Source organism: Monodelphis domestica, chromosome 2, assembly GCF_027887165.1.
Source record: "Monodelphis domestica isolate mMonDom1 chromosome 2, mMonDom1.pri, whole genome shotgun sequence".
NCBI classification, from domain to species: domain Eukaryota; kingdom Metazoa; phylum Chordata; class Mammalia; order Didelphimorphia; family Didelphidae; genus Monodelphis; species Monodelphis domestica.
In genome coordinates, this window is record NC_077228.1 from 465,798,903 (window position 1) to 465,817,615 (window position 18,713).

The 18,713-nt window shown below is 35.5% G+C and overlaps 1 protein-coding gene across 1 annotated transcript in view; it reads left to right on the plus strand.

Moving 5' to 3' along the window:
* PLPPR4 (phospholipid phosphatase related 4) overlaps window positions 1–18,713 on the plus strand; it is a 70,540-nt gene that overhangs the window by 36,671 nt on the left and 15,156 nt on the right. Inside the window, exons 3-4 of the mRNA XM_001381816.5 lie at window positions 12,312–12,441; window positions 16,406–16,601. Of these exons, the coding sequence (XP_001381853.4) occupies window positions 12,312–12,441; window positions 16,406–16,601 (326 nt within the window). The remainder of the gene's footprint in view (window positions 1–12,311; window positions 12,442–16,405; window positions 16,602–18,713) is intronic.

Below are 18,713 nucleotides of genomic sequence, written 5' to 3' on the forward strand. Positions count from 1 at the left end.
GGCTAAACGTGACTTGACCAGGGTCATACAGCTAGGAAATGTCTGAGGCTAAAGTTTCCTCCAGGACTGATACTCTGGCCACTGAGTCACTTAGCTGCCCCATTTTTTTTCTTAAGAGGAAGCTTGATGTTGCCGTATTTTTGGTTTGAGAACCAGCCTCAGAATTAGGAAGTCCAGAATTTAAGTCTTCACTCTTGAAACATTCTGCTTGTGTAACCCTGGGCAAGTCATTTCACTGACTTCTCAATGCCCTGGCAAGTACTTTCTCAGGCTATAAATTGCAGCACACTTGCTGATATACACTGGTATGTGTCACTGGAAATCTGTTGCCCTAAAAACTATATTTATTAATTTTAATTTTTACAGGTAGAGGGACTTTCCTCGACCTAGGGAACTATCTACAACAATAAAAACAGGTCTAGACAAAAGTGCTTTTAAAAAGTGACTACAGACCCCTACATCATGAGTCTTGTCATTCTACATAATGTTTAGCATAGCATCAAACATGGAAAGGTTAAGTAACTTCTAATGGTGTTACCAAATAGACTTTGCTGGAAGGGAAAAAAAATTAGAATTTGCTTTCACAAGAACTTCCTAATCATACATTCTGAAAACAGTTCAGCAAATTCATTGTTCTCCTTTTGTGAAAATGTGTCTGAATTTCATTAGATGGGGTAGCTTTTAGTTCACAGTTAAGCAATTCATTTTAGAAAATGTTTCCCTGTCTTTCAAAGCCTACTTCGTGCTAGTCTGATAATAACAGCTCATATTTTTAATAGCATTTTGAGATTTGCCAAACCCTTTCTTATAGTGACACTGACATAGGTGCTCTAGTTGTCATCATCTGCATTTTACAAATAAGCAAACTGAGATAGAGTGGAGGTGAATTTTCCATGATCACATGAAAGTGCCTGAGGCTTAGATCCAAACCCAGGGCTCTTTGCTCTAAGCTCAGAACTTTACAAACCATACCACATTACTTCCTAGAATGTTGTATCATTCCTTTTTAAAGCCTGAAGCCAAGAAGATATCAGGTAACAAAACATTATAGAACTGGGATTTAGATCTTTTCATTAAATAGTATCTTGAAAGGACTTGCAATGACATTTCACTTGGGGACCAGAATTTCTGGGTTGGAAAAGAGACCTCTGAGAACTTGAAAAGCACAGATTCTATCAGATGTGTTTATCCAACCCACAATAGCCCCAAAGAGTGTTCCATTTAGTCTCTGTCTGAAGAACTCCAGTAAAAAATAACTCACCAGAGCAATTTACTTTATTTTTAGACAACTATAACTTCAGGACTTCATCACCTTGGGTTAAGTACAAATCTACCTCTTCACAGGATCTTCACATTATTTCTCTGTCTTCTTGGATCAGGCAGAACAAGTCTAACTCTTATCTGATATAAGAACCCTTATTTGTATTTGAAAACTATTATTGTAGCCAGAATATATTCTATCAAAATCTTTCCTTCTTCTGGATAAATATGTCCAGATTCCATCAATTTAAATTCTTTTGGCATGGTTTTGAATCTCCTCATCCCCCTGATTACTCTTTTGTGGACATGATCTCTGAGATCCTGTGTAGTGTTAAATCTTTTATCCTAAGGTATGGTTAGTTTTTACCAATGCATTATATAAAATATGGTCCCCAGAAAATTAAAACAAGCCATGTCTCTATAGTAACTGATGAGAATTTAAGTTTTCATTGATAATAAATATTCTAGGGCAAACATTAAAAGGTGATGGTGAAGGGGGCAGCTGAGTGGCTCAGTAGATTGAGAGCCAGGACTAGAAGTAAGAGGGTTCAAACATGAACTCGTAGCTATATGACTTTGGGCAAGTCATTTCACCCCCATTGCCTAGCCCTTATTGCTCTTTTGCCTTGGAACAAGTATGCAGTATTGATTATAGGACAAAAGGTAAGGGTTAAAAACAAAAGAAGACCTACCCAAAATGTAATATTAGGGCCTTCCACCCCACCCCATCACTATGAAAACATATGCTGCACTCATCTTGGCTATGAAAATAGAAAAAAATATTCAGGGTTTTTAAATCAGAGAATGTATTTGCATATCATTTATGTTGCATATATTTGTAAAGTAATTTTGGGAAGCACTAATTTTAAGTATGTGAAATTAAAAAATTGTGACATTGTTCATGGTTTTCCAACCTAACATAGGAGCAGACTTGTAAATCAATCAGTTTAATTGCATCTCAGATGAGGAAAGACAGGGCAGAGCTTACAGTGACTCTTCCTCAGTAGCTTCTATAAAGAATGGCCAAGCATTAATTTGTACCTTATCCCACTTGAAGTTACTTAGCTAACAGTAAAGAAATTTGAGTTTCAAGGATAAATAATTTACATTCCCACCATGGAACACTTCCTTGTTGGCCTCCTTAGTTCTCATTATAGTCACTAAAAGTTGCCTCAGTAAATTAAAGTTATATTTAAACCAGGTTTTTAATAAAAGTCACTTATGAATTGACTTACTCTGGTTTCCATTTTTGAAACAGCTTCCTCCTAGGGGAAAGTGGTATTTATTGTCAGCAGGGTATTCTTTTTCCCTAAGAAAAAGAGAGACATTATGCACCTAACTGCCTTTGCTTCTGTGTGGATGAAATAATAAGTATTAAGAAAATTAGTAAATATGAATGGGTACAGACAAAATAATGGCACAGGATTTCTAAAGAAGATCATGGTGGGCCAAAGTAACTGGGAAAGACTTTAAGAGAAGAGATAGAATCTAAACTAGACCTTAAAAATGGAAAGAATTTAGATAGATGGAAAGAGAATATTATTTAACTATCTTCAAATATTTACGGGAATGCCTTGCAGAAGAAGCATTAAACTTATTTTAAATAGCTACAAAGAGTAGATACATAGGTAGATAGACAGACAGACAGACAGACAGACAGATAGATAGATAGATAGATACATAGATAGATAGATAGATAGATAGATAGATAGATAGATAGATGGATGGATAGATGGAAAGATGGATGGATAGATAGATAGATAGATAGATAGATAGATAGATAGATAGATAGATAGATAGATGGATAGATGGATGGATGGATGGATGGATGGATGGATGGATGGATATAGATAGATAGATAGATAGATAGATAGATAGATAGATAGATAGATAGACAGTCAGATTATTAATTAAGGTCTTAGTGTGTTTCAGGTAGCTAGATGGCACAGTAGATATACACTGGGTTTGAAATTAGGAAGAGTCATTGTCATGAGTTCAAATGTGGCCTCAGATATCAACTGTGTTACTCTTGGCAAGTCTCTTAACCCTGTTTGCCTCAATGTCCTCATCTGTAAAATGAACTGGAGAAGGTAATGGCAAACCACTCCAGTGTCTTTGCCCAGAAAACCCAAAATAGAGACATAAAAGAGTTGGACAGAATTCAAAACGACTGAACAACAAATAACAATGTCATAAAAGTTCCATCAAAAAAAGTTCCAAGGTAGTGTGCTAAACCTTGGAAACATAAATATAAGCACATAAGATTAATCTCTCTATTCAAGGAACTTATTTTCTAATAGGGGAAGCCATGCAAAGGAGTGGAGGAAGGGAAGGGAATTGGATATACATTCTGAAGGTACAAAAAATCAAATTTCATCTCAAAATATAAACTTTGTAATAACTAGAATTATTCAAAAATGAAATGGAATATTTTCAATTCCATTCAATTTAATTCAAAAGTATGTCTTACACGAAAGAGGAAAGTAAGTATAATAAAGTAAATAGAGATCCAGGGTTCCTTGAGGACAGAAATACTTGGGTTCAATTCCTAACCAACACCTTAAGTGTGGCCAAAGTGTGTGTGACAATGACCAAGTTACTCAAGTTCTCAGTCTCCAAGGAAACTAAGACCATAGAATTGCAAAAAGCTACCAATCTATCTTGGATGAGAAAATTTCCTCACCAAGACCTCTCCATGGAAGTAAAAATTCATGTCTGGAGATACTATGCTATATATTTGGGATAAAAAGAGAAAGAAAAAAATGGTTCTTGCCCTCAAGGAGCTTACAATAAAATGGCCTTCATTTAGTGTTTGGAAAATGCCCTAAAATTATGTCATTTGATTGTCTCATTAACCTTTGGGAACCAGTGAATTCCTTGTTAATGAATGTTTTCAAGCTAATAGGTTGAAAACTAGTGGGTTGCTTGTTAATGAAAGTTTTCAAACAGATAGCTTGGACTGGGTAGCCTCTATGGCTTTGGAGTCTATGGATAAGAAGCCTGTATTTTTTAGAAAATGATTCTACAACAGGATATTTCTGTAGTCAGTGCTTAGAATACACATTTCTTCATATTATTTTCTTTTTCATTAAATAGATATAGTACTTTTTAGGTATTGAAAATCCATCATACGGAGCCTTCTGGAGTTGACTAACAGAATCAGAAGCTGAAATAGAAATTTAATTTTCCATTGCATTTTTCATATTCAAAAGACCTCAAAAGGATTCAGAAATTAATGCTACTCCCACTGCAGTGACTGAAGGTGATTGAAGCAGTAATGTTGTACATAAAAGTAGGTCACCAAAAGTTTAATGAAATACATGCATGCATAGATGCCACATAGATATATGGGTGTGCTTATATGCACCCATATGCATATGCACACTTTTTAAAAGATCCCTGTGACTTGAAATAATAGAACATTCTTACCTTTTATTTATTTTTTTTTTGGGAAACTGGGACTGTCTCACAGGTACTAGAATCACAGCTGTTCACAAGTCAGTTCTTCTAATGATCAGCATAGAAACTGGAAACTACTGTTTTTCTAACCTGGACCAGTGTGCCCCTCCATAGGCAGCTTGGTAGACTCTCTTTATATGTCCTCCACAAACCCCCACATGTGGACTCTATGCCCTTGCAAGCTTCTTCCATCTGTATATTTTATGTATGAATGTTTGGTTGCATGATTCTACGAAACTGAAATATTATGAATCTTTTATGTTGGTCTTTCAAGAGCTAAATCCAACATATTCCCCAGGAATGTAGAGAGCTTTCAAAGCTTCTCTGAAAGAGTAAATATTCTCCACATTCGTAATTTTCTGCTCTTAATTGAGCAAAAGATTCAGTTACTAGGATTTTCTCTAAGATGTAAGAATAAGCCACAACAGAGTATTAATTTTTCCCACTTTCTTCTGAAGTGTTGCTATGGGAGACTCTAGAATAAGTTGAAGTATTAGATTCCACACAAAGTCATTTTCCTCAAATCAGTTTTAAAGACATCCAGTGTAGAGAAATTGGATCTTATTTTGAGAATGTGAAGGTAACTCAGAGGGTATTAAGTGCAACTGCCTCATTTTTTAGATGTGGATACTGAAAACTGAAGAGGTTATGGGACCTGAGTTAGCTCACACAGATAGTAAGCATCAGAAGTGGTGCATGAACCACTCACTCTAAATACAATGCTTTTACTGCTCTGCATCCCTAAACTTGATGATGAAGCCACAGGGGCCATCATCAACAATCTTTTACCTAAATGGCATAAAAATTCATCCTGCTAAGCTGTCATATACCCTCCTTAGTCTATTTCCCTCCTCTCACCATCACTTAGAATCTTTCTTCCTATTTATTTCCATTCTTAGCACAGGAATGCACTTGAGTGTCTAACCATTCACTGAAGTGTGAAATCCCTACACATTAGCACTAGCATATGTTCTTCCATTCTCCACTTGAAGAAATCTAATGACATGAGCTTTCATGGCAGCCCTCTTAATTCTGGGGCCATTCTGATTGTTAGTTCCATCAATGGGTTCAAAATCAGCTCTCTAGAGTCATGCACCATAAATATAATCCCTACTTCCCAGGGAAAAACTCAAAATATTTGAAATTAGCAATCAATAAACTATTATTTCTTGGCCCTACATCTATTTCTGCAACTGCTTCTATATAACTCAGCAAATATTTATTAAACAATGATCTGCAAGGTACTATGGTGAAGTCTATTTCACATAGTTTTTTAAGATTTACAAAGGACTCCTTTACGATAGTCCTATCAGGTTTGTCATGCAAGTATGATTGCCCCCATTTCACTCATGGAAGAACTGAGAATCAGGGAGTTTGTGGCTTTTTCTAGGTCACATAAATAGTAGGTTAGATCCTAGCTAGTAGGTTAATTCAGGTGATTCTTATTCCATAGTTCTGATTAATAGTTTAGCATACATTGCAAGAATTTGTGGAAACCACAGAAGAAATATATATATATATATACCTACCTTTGTACCCCAGGATTCCTGGCTGTGGGAGACATAAGTAGGATTATCCAAACTGGAAGTCAAAAATTGTAGCCCAGCCTTTGTTTTGTTATCAATACCTTATATAATCTCATAGAAAAATGAGATAGACTTAACAGTAGTTCTGGTTGGATGAGATCATTTGTTTCAGTGGTGACTGGTCCTCTGCAGGACCCCTACATTGATTTTACATTAAATAATTCTGCTTCAAAAACCTAATCAAAATAACTTGTGGTTGTGGTAACTATCTTATAAAGCTGATGTGAGAGTCTCGTGAGACAATGTATATGAAGAGCTTTGCAATTTTTTTTAAGAAGAGACTTGTGACTTAATTTGATTTAGGGAACACCCAGTGGGGAAATTCCCTCTATCAATACAAATTAGAGGTAGCTCTTCAATTTATAGGTAAGATCTGCTTGAAGCCCAGATATTTAAATGATTCCCCATGTTTACAGAGCAATTGTGTGACATACAATATGGTTGCAGACATATCTTTCTGATTTGGAGGAATGCCATGAGCTATGCTATTCAGTCATGTAGAAAAAACTTAAAGTGTTATAAGAATATCATTTACTACTTATTACCATCAGTATTGCATAGATAAGGAAACTGAGAAGTTAAATAAGAGAAATAGAGCAGTGTAGTGTATATAGAGCTAGACCTAAAATCAGGAAATTATGATTTCAAATCCTGCCTTGGATACTTAATCGCTATATAACCATAGAAAAGTCATTTACTCTCTCTATGAATCAGATTCCTAACTATAAAATTTCAGGGTTGGACTTAAAGGCATCTAGAATTGCTTCCAGCTGCAAATGCATGAATTTATGATTTGACCAATGACAGGCAGTTCTTTAGTAACAGAACTAGTAATCAGACTCAGGTATTATGGCTTCCCCCTAAACCTTGTTGCTCTCAATGATTGGCTTCCCCCAAACATACTCCCAATGGAAGAAAAATAAGCTCTCATTAAAGCATGGGATGGGGAGGGAAGAGGGAGGAGATGCATTGTTTACACCCAGGGAAGAGAGTCATCTTAGAGAAAACATTTCAGCAAAGATGTGCTCAAAATTTAATTTTTCAGATTTCATATAAGGAGAAACACTTTTACATTCTTGAGCAAATCCATTTTATTGCAGATCTCAGCAGAATTAGTCCATTTAATTTTATGAGAAAGGAAAACTTCATCTGGATTTGTCTGTAGCTCCTGTGGTGATAATCTTAGCTTTGGAAGCTTACGTAACTAGAATGTCGGACCATAAGTAGGTTCAAGTTTGCTGAGACCTCCCTGCAATTTGAGGTCCAGGAGACATTATAATAATTGTTCTGAAAGCTTTTGGAAAGAGGATGTCCTCCCCACTGTGACAGTAACAGGAACCATTTTAAATTATTGTAGCCTTGCTTTGCAGAAAAATTCAACAAAATGACCCCTTTAAAGCTGGTCACTATTTACTACCCCCACCAAATAGAACACACAGATATTTTCCATGACAGCAATAATGTTTTCCATATTGGACATAAAATGCATTCTATTTTCAGGTGGCAAGTGGCAACCAATCATTTTATTATTAAAGCATGATCCTGGAAACTGTAATAGATAATATTGAGGGGATATATTTGATGGGTAAATGATAACTAATGGATCATGTAGTTATCTTCTTTTGCCTACCCTCCTCCCTCTATACCTCCCTTCCTCCTTTTTCCAGCCTCCCTTCATCCCCTCTTCTTCCCTTCAGTTTCCCCTTCCCCTGTTCTTCTTCTGGTTTCTAAATCAGTCAGGGTGAGTTAATAATGTTTAAAATGAAAATACTTTCTCTCTTCTTTTATCTCAAGTAAGGGTTTATTTGGGGAAGACAGGAAAGATGGAGGATGGAGGTAAGAGAGTTGGGAGTTTCTCTAATTCTATAAATAGCTTTAGGTTCGAGGATATTGAGAGAAATGTTTGATAGGTCTAGTATTTCAGTCATTATCACCACCAGAGCAAGCCACAGAGATATATGGACTATTGTCCTCCTCCTCCTCCTCCTCCTCCTTCCTTCTTCCTTCTTCTTTCTTCCTTCTTCCTCCTTCCTTCTTCTTCTCCTTCTCCTCCTTTCTTCTTCTTCTTCTCCTCCTCCTCCTCCTCCTTCTCCTCCTTCTCCTTCTTCTTCTTTTTCTTTCTTTTGCCTTCAAAGTCACCAGGCCACCTCCACTTTGATATCCCAAGTCCAAGAGATAAACCCAGCTTCTTCCTTCCCTGATTCAAAGGCAACCAGGAAATCAGTCAGAACCCTGATTCAAAAGCAACCACCATCAGCTAAGTCCCTCATTCAGTCAGCAGTTGGTTTGGCTCCAAACTGCCTTTCCCAGTAACATTCCAAATCAAAATCTTCATTTGATTGACAGTCAGGTCACCACTCATCCAATGCTTCTGTCCTTTTGCATGCCTTATAATTTCTCTCTTCCACAAAACACAATATAATCCTATTATATTTCAATGAGGGGAAAATAACAGTAGCATCAGACAAATTAGCAAACACTGCTCCTTCCCAAAGGAGAGGTCTATACCTAAGGCAACTAAAATAATTTGAGAAATTCATGCCATAGCTTCTAGATCAAGATAAAATGAGCAGATATGGGGAAAGGAAAACAATGTAGGTCTTCAAAAAATTAGTTTACTAAGGACAAGATAGTAATCAATCTGTTTTAGGACCAAGCAAAGCTTAAGAGTACAAAACTCTTATCCTTATATACCTACTGGTTCTTGGTATGTTTGTATTGGAATCTACAGCACTTTTAGACCCCAAACTTTGGGGTCCTAATGGCTTAATATATATATATATATATGCTTTACTTTATGATATATGTGTGTGTAGATAGTATATATATATATATATATATGTATTTATGTATATACATATGTATTTATATAGCTATATATATTTATCATAGATATGTATAAATAACAAATAATATATTTAAAATTTTTGTCTGTGACCAAAGTGGGAGGTGTCTGAGTAATATTATGTAATAAATAAAAGGAAGTCAAATGTGCAAAAAGTTGCTTTTGGATAATTGAAAATAGTAGTAGGAATGGGTATTTACATAGTACATTGAGATTTTCCAGGTTGCACAATCAATAGAATATATGACTTGGAGTCAAGACCTGAGTTCTCAATTTACCTCTCAATTTACTTCTCAATTTACCTCTCAATTTACCTTTAGATACTTGGTAGTTGTGTGACCCTGTGCAAGTCATTTAGTACATCTATTTCACTTTCATAAACTGTATAATGGAATTAATAATAGCACCTACCTCGCAGGCTCATTGCAAAGAACAAATGAATTAGCATAGGTAAGTATGATGCTTTTCAAAGCTTAAAGCCATATATTAATGCTAGTTAATGTTGTTATTAATTATTCACTGACTTAGTGATATAGGTCTAATATTCTTCTGATTTTATCAGAATCAGAATCAGAATCAGAATATTCTTCTGATTTTATAGATGAGGAAACAGGTTGAGAAAATGGAAGCAACTAACCCAAGATCATACATCAAATAAGTCCCTGCAGTGGCATTCAAGTTTAAATCTTTTTACTACATGTCCTATATTCTATCTAAAACATCACCTAGATGTCCTCAAGTGCTTATTTTGGCCAAACATAGCAGTTTCTTTGAAATAATGAGTTAGCGTTCTTAAGCTGTCTGAGCTTAGATCATTTTACTTCCATGGGTCTCATAAATCTTAGGTCCCTGAGAAGGGATCGTGGAAACTGTATATTCTAATGTCATTCCCCCCACTCCCATCTTTCTTTTTACATATGCAGAAGGTAAGGTCTAGAGAGATGAAGTGATTGACCTGAGGTCTACTTAGAAGTAGAAGAGCCAAGATAGGAATCCAGGTTCTCTTCATCTCAGTCCAAGACACTTACAATTAGAACAGAGCTGCTTAGTTTTCATTTCTGAGAAAGGTAGACCTGTGGATAAAAGAACCATTCCAGCTCAGAAATTCTATAATAGTTCATAGATTTAATGAGGAATATTGAATTGTCAAGATGTCGACTTCAGCTTAAATAATGCACAACATATGAGACACCACATTACCGTCAGAAAGAAAGCTTCAAGTATTGTTATGGTAAAGCAAGTGAATGGACAAGTTATCTTTATTTTAATGAATCAAAAATGTTTCTTTCATTTTTCAAGTTAATCTTAAAATCAGACTTGTTTTCTTTTAATCATCAGTGCCCACACAATGTTTTCTACCATTTATATTTTTTAAAGTTTATTTTTTATTTTTTTCTTCTATTTGTTCACCTCCAAAAAATTATCCCTATTTTTTTACAGAAGCAAAATTCTTTTCTCTCTCTCTTATTTTCCATCCTTAAAACACTGAGAAATTAAAAGGTCTCACCCATAGCCACAAACCTATTATGTATAAGAGGCAGAACATGAACCTAGGTATCTAAGACCAACCTTCTTTCCATTACTATAATCATGTTGTCTTTCTCTAAGGCAAGAAGTTGTGGGCTAGTTGTTGAACTGAATCAGTGGAGGTGCTTTCAGCTGTAGTAGCTCTCCATGCTGCTACAATCACAGGTACAGATGAAATTATTTAATAAAGAGGAAGTTCCCAGACAAAATTGATTATACCCTATCAACACTGATGGATTTCCTTTTCTCCTAGGAGAATATCACAGATCTAACAAGCAAACATATTATCATTTTCTCTCTTTTTTTCTTCATTCCTATGCACATTCATACATACATCATTTTTAAGTAATTTGTTGTGTAAAACTAGGCACAAATTATAGATAATTACTGTAAGATAGGCAAAGAGGACTGTAAGACAGGCAAAGAGTACTTTGCACTAGTATGGTAATATTGAGGGGATCATGAATCCCTGTGCCTTATGTCTAAAAAAATGCTCCTAGGTCTCAACTTGGTACCACTTAGATTGGGTGCCTGTCCTCTAACCCTTGGGAAAGGGCATATTTTGGTGAATACAGGCCACCCCTTCTACCTGTAAAATTAAAAATTATATCTTAATAGTAAAAATATTATATTTTAGGAGGTTTATTAAATGGTCATTAGAAATCAAGGAATAAAGAGGATACAAAATAAAACACCACATGCCCATGGCTGATTAGCCATTTCAAAACCCTCACCTTACCACCATCACTGCTGGTTATAAGCCAAAAGAGAGGCAAAGCCTCAATGCCCACTCACTTTATCCTCTGTCTACAGGAAGTACGTAATGACAGGAAGTCAGTGGGCTCTTGGGATATGTAGTTCTTTTTTTAGAGTAACAGATTTTCAATTATACATACCACATCACCACATCTTCTCCTTTCCAATTAAGTAAAAGAATTCCTGATTACAGATATATAGGAAAAATCTTTAAATATAACTCGGCTCCAAATATTGTTGCATCAGTGTCACAGTTAGATCCTCAGTTAGGAAGCAGGCATTACTGACCTTAACTTAACTCTCCCATCATGGTAAAAGTGGAAAAGGCCAGGGGTGAAAAGACAAGACAAAGACTTCAAGTGTTACTAAGAGGTAGATTGACTATCTGATTTCATTGCATTAGCTATTTTATAAAATGTCCCCAATCAAGCTAATTGGGCACTTGCTGAATCCAGTTCCCACTCATCTTGTTTTCATAGTAATAGTGATAAAAATGCCAAGACTCTGACAGTTGTAGGTCAGGTTGGATCACCATGTGATTTATCAATTAGACACCACAGGGTGTTGCTGGGCAAGAGGCCAAAGGCTGAGTACTACCACCTTGGAAAGTGCCAAGATGTACTTTAAACCCCCAACCATTAAGTAGGAGTCCAAAATCTCCTAATGTTCTTGTGATAACCCCAATTACCCTCTCCTCTCTCCCTGGGTTCAGATACTCAGGAAAAACTGCTTATTCATTGAAAATTTTAAAATGCAAGTGCATTTAGACCTGTAACATTTTGCATTTTAGCCTGTTAAATTATATCAATTCCCTTCATGCCCAATGAAATTCATTTGTAACTGTTAAATTCACTATGAATACCCTTTTGTCATTGCAGATAATGGTGGGAGAAGGAATTCTCTACTGTTGCCTGTCCAAAAGAAGAAATGGGATTGGAATGGAGCCCAATATAAATGCAGGAGGCTGTAACTTCAACTCTTTCCTTAGAAGAGCCGTCAGATTTGTTGGTGGGTTGGAGAACCATTTACAGAAAAGAAATGCCTTTTCAAGTAGAAATGTTGTATTTAATTACAGATACTAAGCTTTTGAAGCTATAATTTAGTTGTATAGTTTCAAGTCAAGTTGGGTCTTTTGCAAGAAGCCATTGATTAACCCAAAATCCTAAAATTGGACTTTAAAAATGTGGTATTTACAGTTTCCATTTTCCCTGTTGTCAGGATTCAAAACTTTGGAGTACTTTTTCCCTTAACCTTGTTTGCTATGTGGCTAGGCTCATTGGAGAGGTGGGCCTATCATGTGGATTTTCTACTGTCTCTTGGTATGCCTTAACCATTATGGCCTGGGTAAAGAAGCAATGAAATTACATCAGAATCAAAACCCTTAGGTAGTAAGAAGCCACTAATTTGGTACAGCTAGCATTTTTGTATAACAGGACTGTGTAGACAAGGGACAGTATGGATATAGCTGAAGACAGCATAAAATGTTGTATTTTGATCAATAAACATTTAATCAAGTAAGGTAACATATAAAAAACATTTTTCAAGCCTTAAACACTATGTAAAGATGATGATGATAATGATTGTCAAGTCACCTATTTTATATATAAAATAGTAAGGAAAAATATCCTTTTCTACAAAATACCAAACTGAATATATCATTTTATGCTACATAAGGCATCCTACTTAATACATTACTTATTCAATATGACTCATTTCCACCCTCTTCTACCTTCCAAATAAAGAAAAATAAGAACTTAGATATTCATTGTGACAGAGGCTGTCCTGAATAAGCCATTTAAGCTAGTGGGAAGAGGACAGAAGGATTGCTAAAAAGGTCAGAAACTAAGAACAGATAAGATATCTAGGCTTCAGTTGTTTTTTTTCTAAGAGAAAAATATCTCTTAATGACAGTGCTCAATACCCTTCCAGGCATATAGTAGGTATTAGCAGGTTCATCGTAAGCATTAATAAGTGTTTGTTGACTTGACTTGGCATAGCTATAAAATATAAAAAATCAGTAATTTATATGGGAATGACCTAGAAATAAGATGAATAACTTGGAAATTTCTTGCTCTATGGAGAGTCTTCCTAGAGAGCACAATTACCCAGGAGTTCCTAGAGACTCTTTACTTAGTATTCCATCAATACTCGGATATTGACAGCCATAGGAAATGGACTCTACAAAGAGGGACAGAGTCCAGATCTAAGCTAGGCAAGTGGGGTGAAATTTAGAAGTCATGACCTGGGGTACTGTTGTCATAGAAAGGAGTCATGTAGGAAAGACATGAAAGGTTAAAAGTTTCAGAGTCAATAACTGTGAGAGCTAGAGCTAGAAAGAGACAGTAAAGGCTATATGGTCCAACTCCCTTATTTTATAGATTGTTGATTTGATTTGCCAGAGGTTTAAAATACTATACAAAAGTGGAGAAATAATATGGGAATTACTTAAAGATGAAATAACTCAGGAATGCCTCAATCTAGGAAGAGTTTTCCTAGAAAGTCAACTCAGTAAAGACTTGATTCCCAGAGATTATTAAGAAGGGTATTGCAGTCTTCCAGGAGTGAGGTAATGAGGACCTGCACCAGGATGGCAGAAGTGTTAGAAAAGAGAAAGCAGTATTTATGAAAGATAGTGTAAAGGTAAACTTGACAGGATTTTGGAACTGTTTGGTTATGAGAAGTAAGAGAGGAGTCGAGAATGTTGCCTAGATTGAGAAATAGGATGACTAGGAGGATGGTGATGCCCTCAATAGTAATAGGGAAATTAGGAAGAGGTTTTGGGGAAAAGTTAATGAGTTTGGTTTTGGACGTGTTGAGTTTAGGATGTCTATAGGATATCTACTTTGAAATGTTCAGTAGGCAGTTTGAGATGCAAGACTCAAGGTCAAGAAAGGGGTTAAGGCTGAATAAGTAGACCCTGAATAATCACCAGCATGCAATGATCATCGAATCCCTGTTACTTGCTGGGATCCCCAAACAAAATTCTATAGAATTAGAAGAGAAGATGGACCAAAAAGACTCTCATGGTTATTAGAAGGGAACTGGATAAAGATCCAGTAAAGGAAACTAAGAAGTCTGATAGGAGAATCAGGAGAGAGCAGTATCATAAAATCCTAGAGAGAAGAAGAAACATCAGAGAAAAGGATAATAAACAATGTTAAAGACAACAGAGAGGTCAAGAAGGTTGAATATTAGATAAAGGCCATGAGATCTGAAAATTAAAAGATGAGTGATAACTGAGGAATGATGAGGTCAGAAGCTAGATTGCATAGAGTTAAGAAAAGAATCAGAGGAAAGAAAATGAGGAAATCAAATCAATAGCCTTCTCAAAGTGTTTAGCCATTAAAGGCAGAAAAGTTATAAAACAATAGTGAAGATAAATGGATCACATGAGAGTGTTTTTGAGAATGAGAGATACATTGGTAGTCAGCAACAGGGAAGTCACCAGTAGACAGGAAATGATTGAAGGGCAGTGGGAGAATGGGAATTATGGGAGGGGCCATTAACTAAGATGGAGTTAGATTAAGATCATTTCTGCACATAGAAGCATTTTCCTTAACAAGATGGACTACCTCTTCATATGAGACAGGGTTGAAGGGGGAGAAAACATCTTATTAATGTGAAAAAATTAGGAAAATGAGGAAAAAAAAAGAGAGTTTTTAATGAATGGCATCAGATTTTCCAGTGAAACATGACCATGGTTCTTAGCTATTAGGGAAGAGGAAGGAAAAGAGAGTCATAAAAGGGCTGAGTAGAAATTAAAAGATTTGGAAAAGATATTGAGGTAAGTAGTATAGCAAAATGATTGATAAAATGTAACTGGATTGCCTTGCCACAGTGAGGACCCAGGTGTATAGCATAAATTTGTAGTATACCCAGACAGCACATCTTCATGATTTTCTCCAGTTTGATTCAGTAGCACATGAGTAGTAGTGAAGGCAGTAGATATTGGGATAATCTAAGATGAATGATTGGCAGAGAAAAATTGGTGATAAACAAAGGAGACAGGGGACTAAAGAATAGAGGATAGAATAGGGCTGAACTGGTTCATCAAGAGATTCAGGTGAGGGAAGAGAACATAGTATAGGGATGATGATGGTCTGGGAGGGAACTTTGGGGTGAAGAAATTTTTTTGAGACATATCAAGTATTTGTTGAATAGTTTATCATTTATGAATTAGTATTTTTATAAATTAGTCTTTTTAACCTTCATGCTATGGTTTGAGGAAGGGTTGATATTTCTCAGTTCAAATTCATATTTATTTATTTAACAATGGAACAGCTGAATTAGGGTAGCAGGTATGTCATATACAGACTCAGGATTGTAAATGTCCAAAAAAGCCAGACTGGTAGAAAAGATTGGTCAAAGAGAACTTCTGTGGCCTCAGACCCCTGGCAGTGAAGATAAAGAACAAGGCAGAAGAAGTAGAATGACAACAGATTATTATCAAATAAAGCTATTTCAGAATTCATGAATATGGAAGAGGAACAGTTGCAAGTGACAGCAAGATCAAAGGTATTACCCAAACAGCCCAGCTATCAGTCTGTAATCCCTTGTTTGTACTAAATAACCTGATAACCCTCTTTTCTGGCTATACACATCCTTGAGGCGATTTTTATGCTACTTTTTAAGTGATAGTCTGCATCGGAAATATGCTGGAAACTCTACAAACCCCTTGATATTATAGTAAAAATCATTAATATTGATGGATTTTAAGGGGATTAATTGGGCTCCCTTTAGTTATCACTAGTTATATTGTAAGATTAAGAATTCTCTAAAGAGGACAGTTAATGAAATAAATAATCTCAATATAAATGATCACATTAGAGTAAATGTTCACATTATATGTTACAAGCAATTGGGGATTATGCTTTAAATGTTATTAAATGGGATAAATAATAACGTGGCAACAACCAAAAAAAAAACACCAAGAAGATAATAGTCTCTGTTTTGTGCTTCTTTTCACTTTCAGGAGTTCATGTATTTGGACTTTGTTCTACTGCTCTCATCACTGATATCATACAACTGTCAACAGGGTACCAAGCACCATACTTTCTGACTGTATGCAAGCCAAACTACACATCTCTGAATGTATCATGCAAAGAAAATTCCTACATTGTAGAAGATATTTGCTCTGGATCTGACCTCACAGTCATTAACAGTGGAAGGTTAGAGACTTTGAGATCTAAAGAAAAGCCATATGCCAATCAGTTTAAAATGAGTTTAAGGTTTTATTTCAGATTAACTTCATAGTTATTGCTTTGTTTTGTTGTCACTCAGAGATCCCAGTAGTCATTGCTTTACTAGGACTCAGCAATCAAAAAGTACCTACAGTTTCTTGTGGTTCGTTCCAGTTTGATGTGTCCAGTTTTCACTGAGTCACATCACCCTGCTTCAAGCTTTGATTTGACTCTTATGATTTGGGATCCTAATTGGTGTCCTAGTTGGGATCATTTACAATTCTTGGCAGCTCCTACCCAGGAAAGTCTATGTTCCACTTCCCTTTCCATGATGTAAGTTTGTCTTATAAGGCAATCCTATCTATTTTCACAAAGTGACTGAACCTCTATGGAGCTTTTAAGTAATATAACTCTGATATTACATAAATTATGTCCAACATTGCTAAGATGTAAAGTCAGTAGGAAAGCATCTCCATGGGTTGGTTAATTAGTATTTTAGTCCCCCTGGAAGATACCTAGATAGTAAAACTTAATGCAGCTCATTCTTTAATACTTATGTTACATACGTAGCTATTTACCCTTGGTGACTATTTCACAGGATCATGGAATTTCTGGGCTGAAAAGAGTCCTCAGTGACTACCTAATCCAATCAATACCTGAAAACAATTCCCTCTACATCAGCCAACATTGGACTAAAAACATCCAGTTAGCGGGAAATTTACTACCCACACAGATGGTCCATTCCACTTGGGGAAACCTCTAGTTTATTTGCGAGGCTGTTTTTGTTTTGAATTTTTAGAAACCAACTTTATGTATGGTATTCTTACTGGTACCACTGTGCAATAGCCTTCCTGTCATTCCTCTCCTATTTAACTTGTAATATTTTTGTATTTATGAGCCTCTGTTGGCTAGACTCATTTCCAAAATCTGAAGCAACCCATGATTCCTATTTCGTCCTTTCCTAACTTTTAAGTTATCGTCTCTGAACAGTCTAAACACGTTTTTTGGTTCAGATTTCTTTTTTATTGAACCATGGTCTCATGAAATTTTATTTGCTGCTATTTCTTTAGACTTTTATGATGTTTATGTCTCTGGGGTAAGGTAGTGGGCCACTAGGGTCAAGTATGACCACTCATCTCTTCTGTTATAAAAGCTAGGGAATATGTTTTTTATTTCCATTGTTTTTTCTAAAGTCCCTGTCAGAAATCTCTGTTGCTACTCAATTACTTTTGGAGTCATGTTCAGGATTCTAGGGTAGGTCCTCTGGAACCTAAATAATGTACTGATTGTCAGATTTATTCTGATGCAATTGCTAATGACCTTCATTTTACATTCATCTTGTCCCAGAAGTTGTTTTACTATTTCTGGCATCTCATCCACAAATTTCCCCTAGAGCAATAAACAGGAGCTCACTGAGTTTGCTAGTTCCTCTATTGTTAACATAGTATTTTATTTCTTCCCCTAAAGTTAATATTTCAAAGACTTCCTTTAATCAAGCATATTATTCAAAGACCTACATTATTTATGTTTGTTCCAAATTACTTTTCTCTCCCTATTTAATCATTTTATGTCATGTTTATTTCCCTCTAAGACCATATTTCTCTCTTATTCATTCCCAGTTCTTATAAAATCAATAGCACAGTTATTGTTTTCTTCAGAAAGTTTATTTTAAAATAATTCTTAGTGATTCACACATTTCTGTTCAGTAAAACATTCTGAGCAATAAATTTGTTTTCAAAACTTTTATATTTTTCTGTTAAGTCTCCATCACCCTCACTCTTCATTTTATCATCATCTTATATTAGAAATGTCAATGAACATTACTATTATCTTAGTGTAGCTATCTCTAATTTTAAAAAAAGATACTTCTCATCATTTTCCATTCAAGCATTGTGTGTAATCAACCCATGTGTCTGGTATATTCACAAAAAAATAATATTACATTTCCATTTGCTTTTTTAAACCCTAAAAGCAGGTCTAGGTATCTTTGATCAGCTTAGATATTTATGAATGCCTATACTGAACAAAAAACCCTCAGATGATACATGGCATTATTTACTTTTAACACATTTTTAATTTCAATTCTTTTCCAATAACATG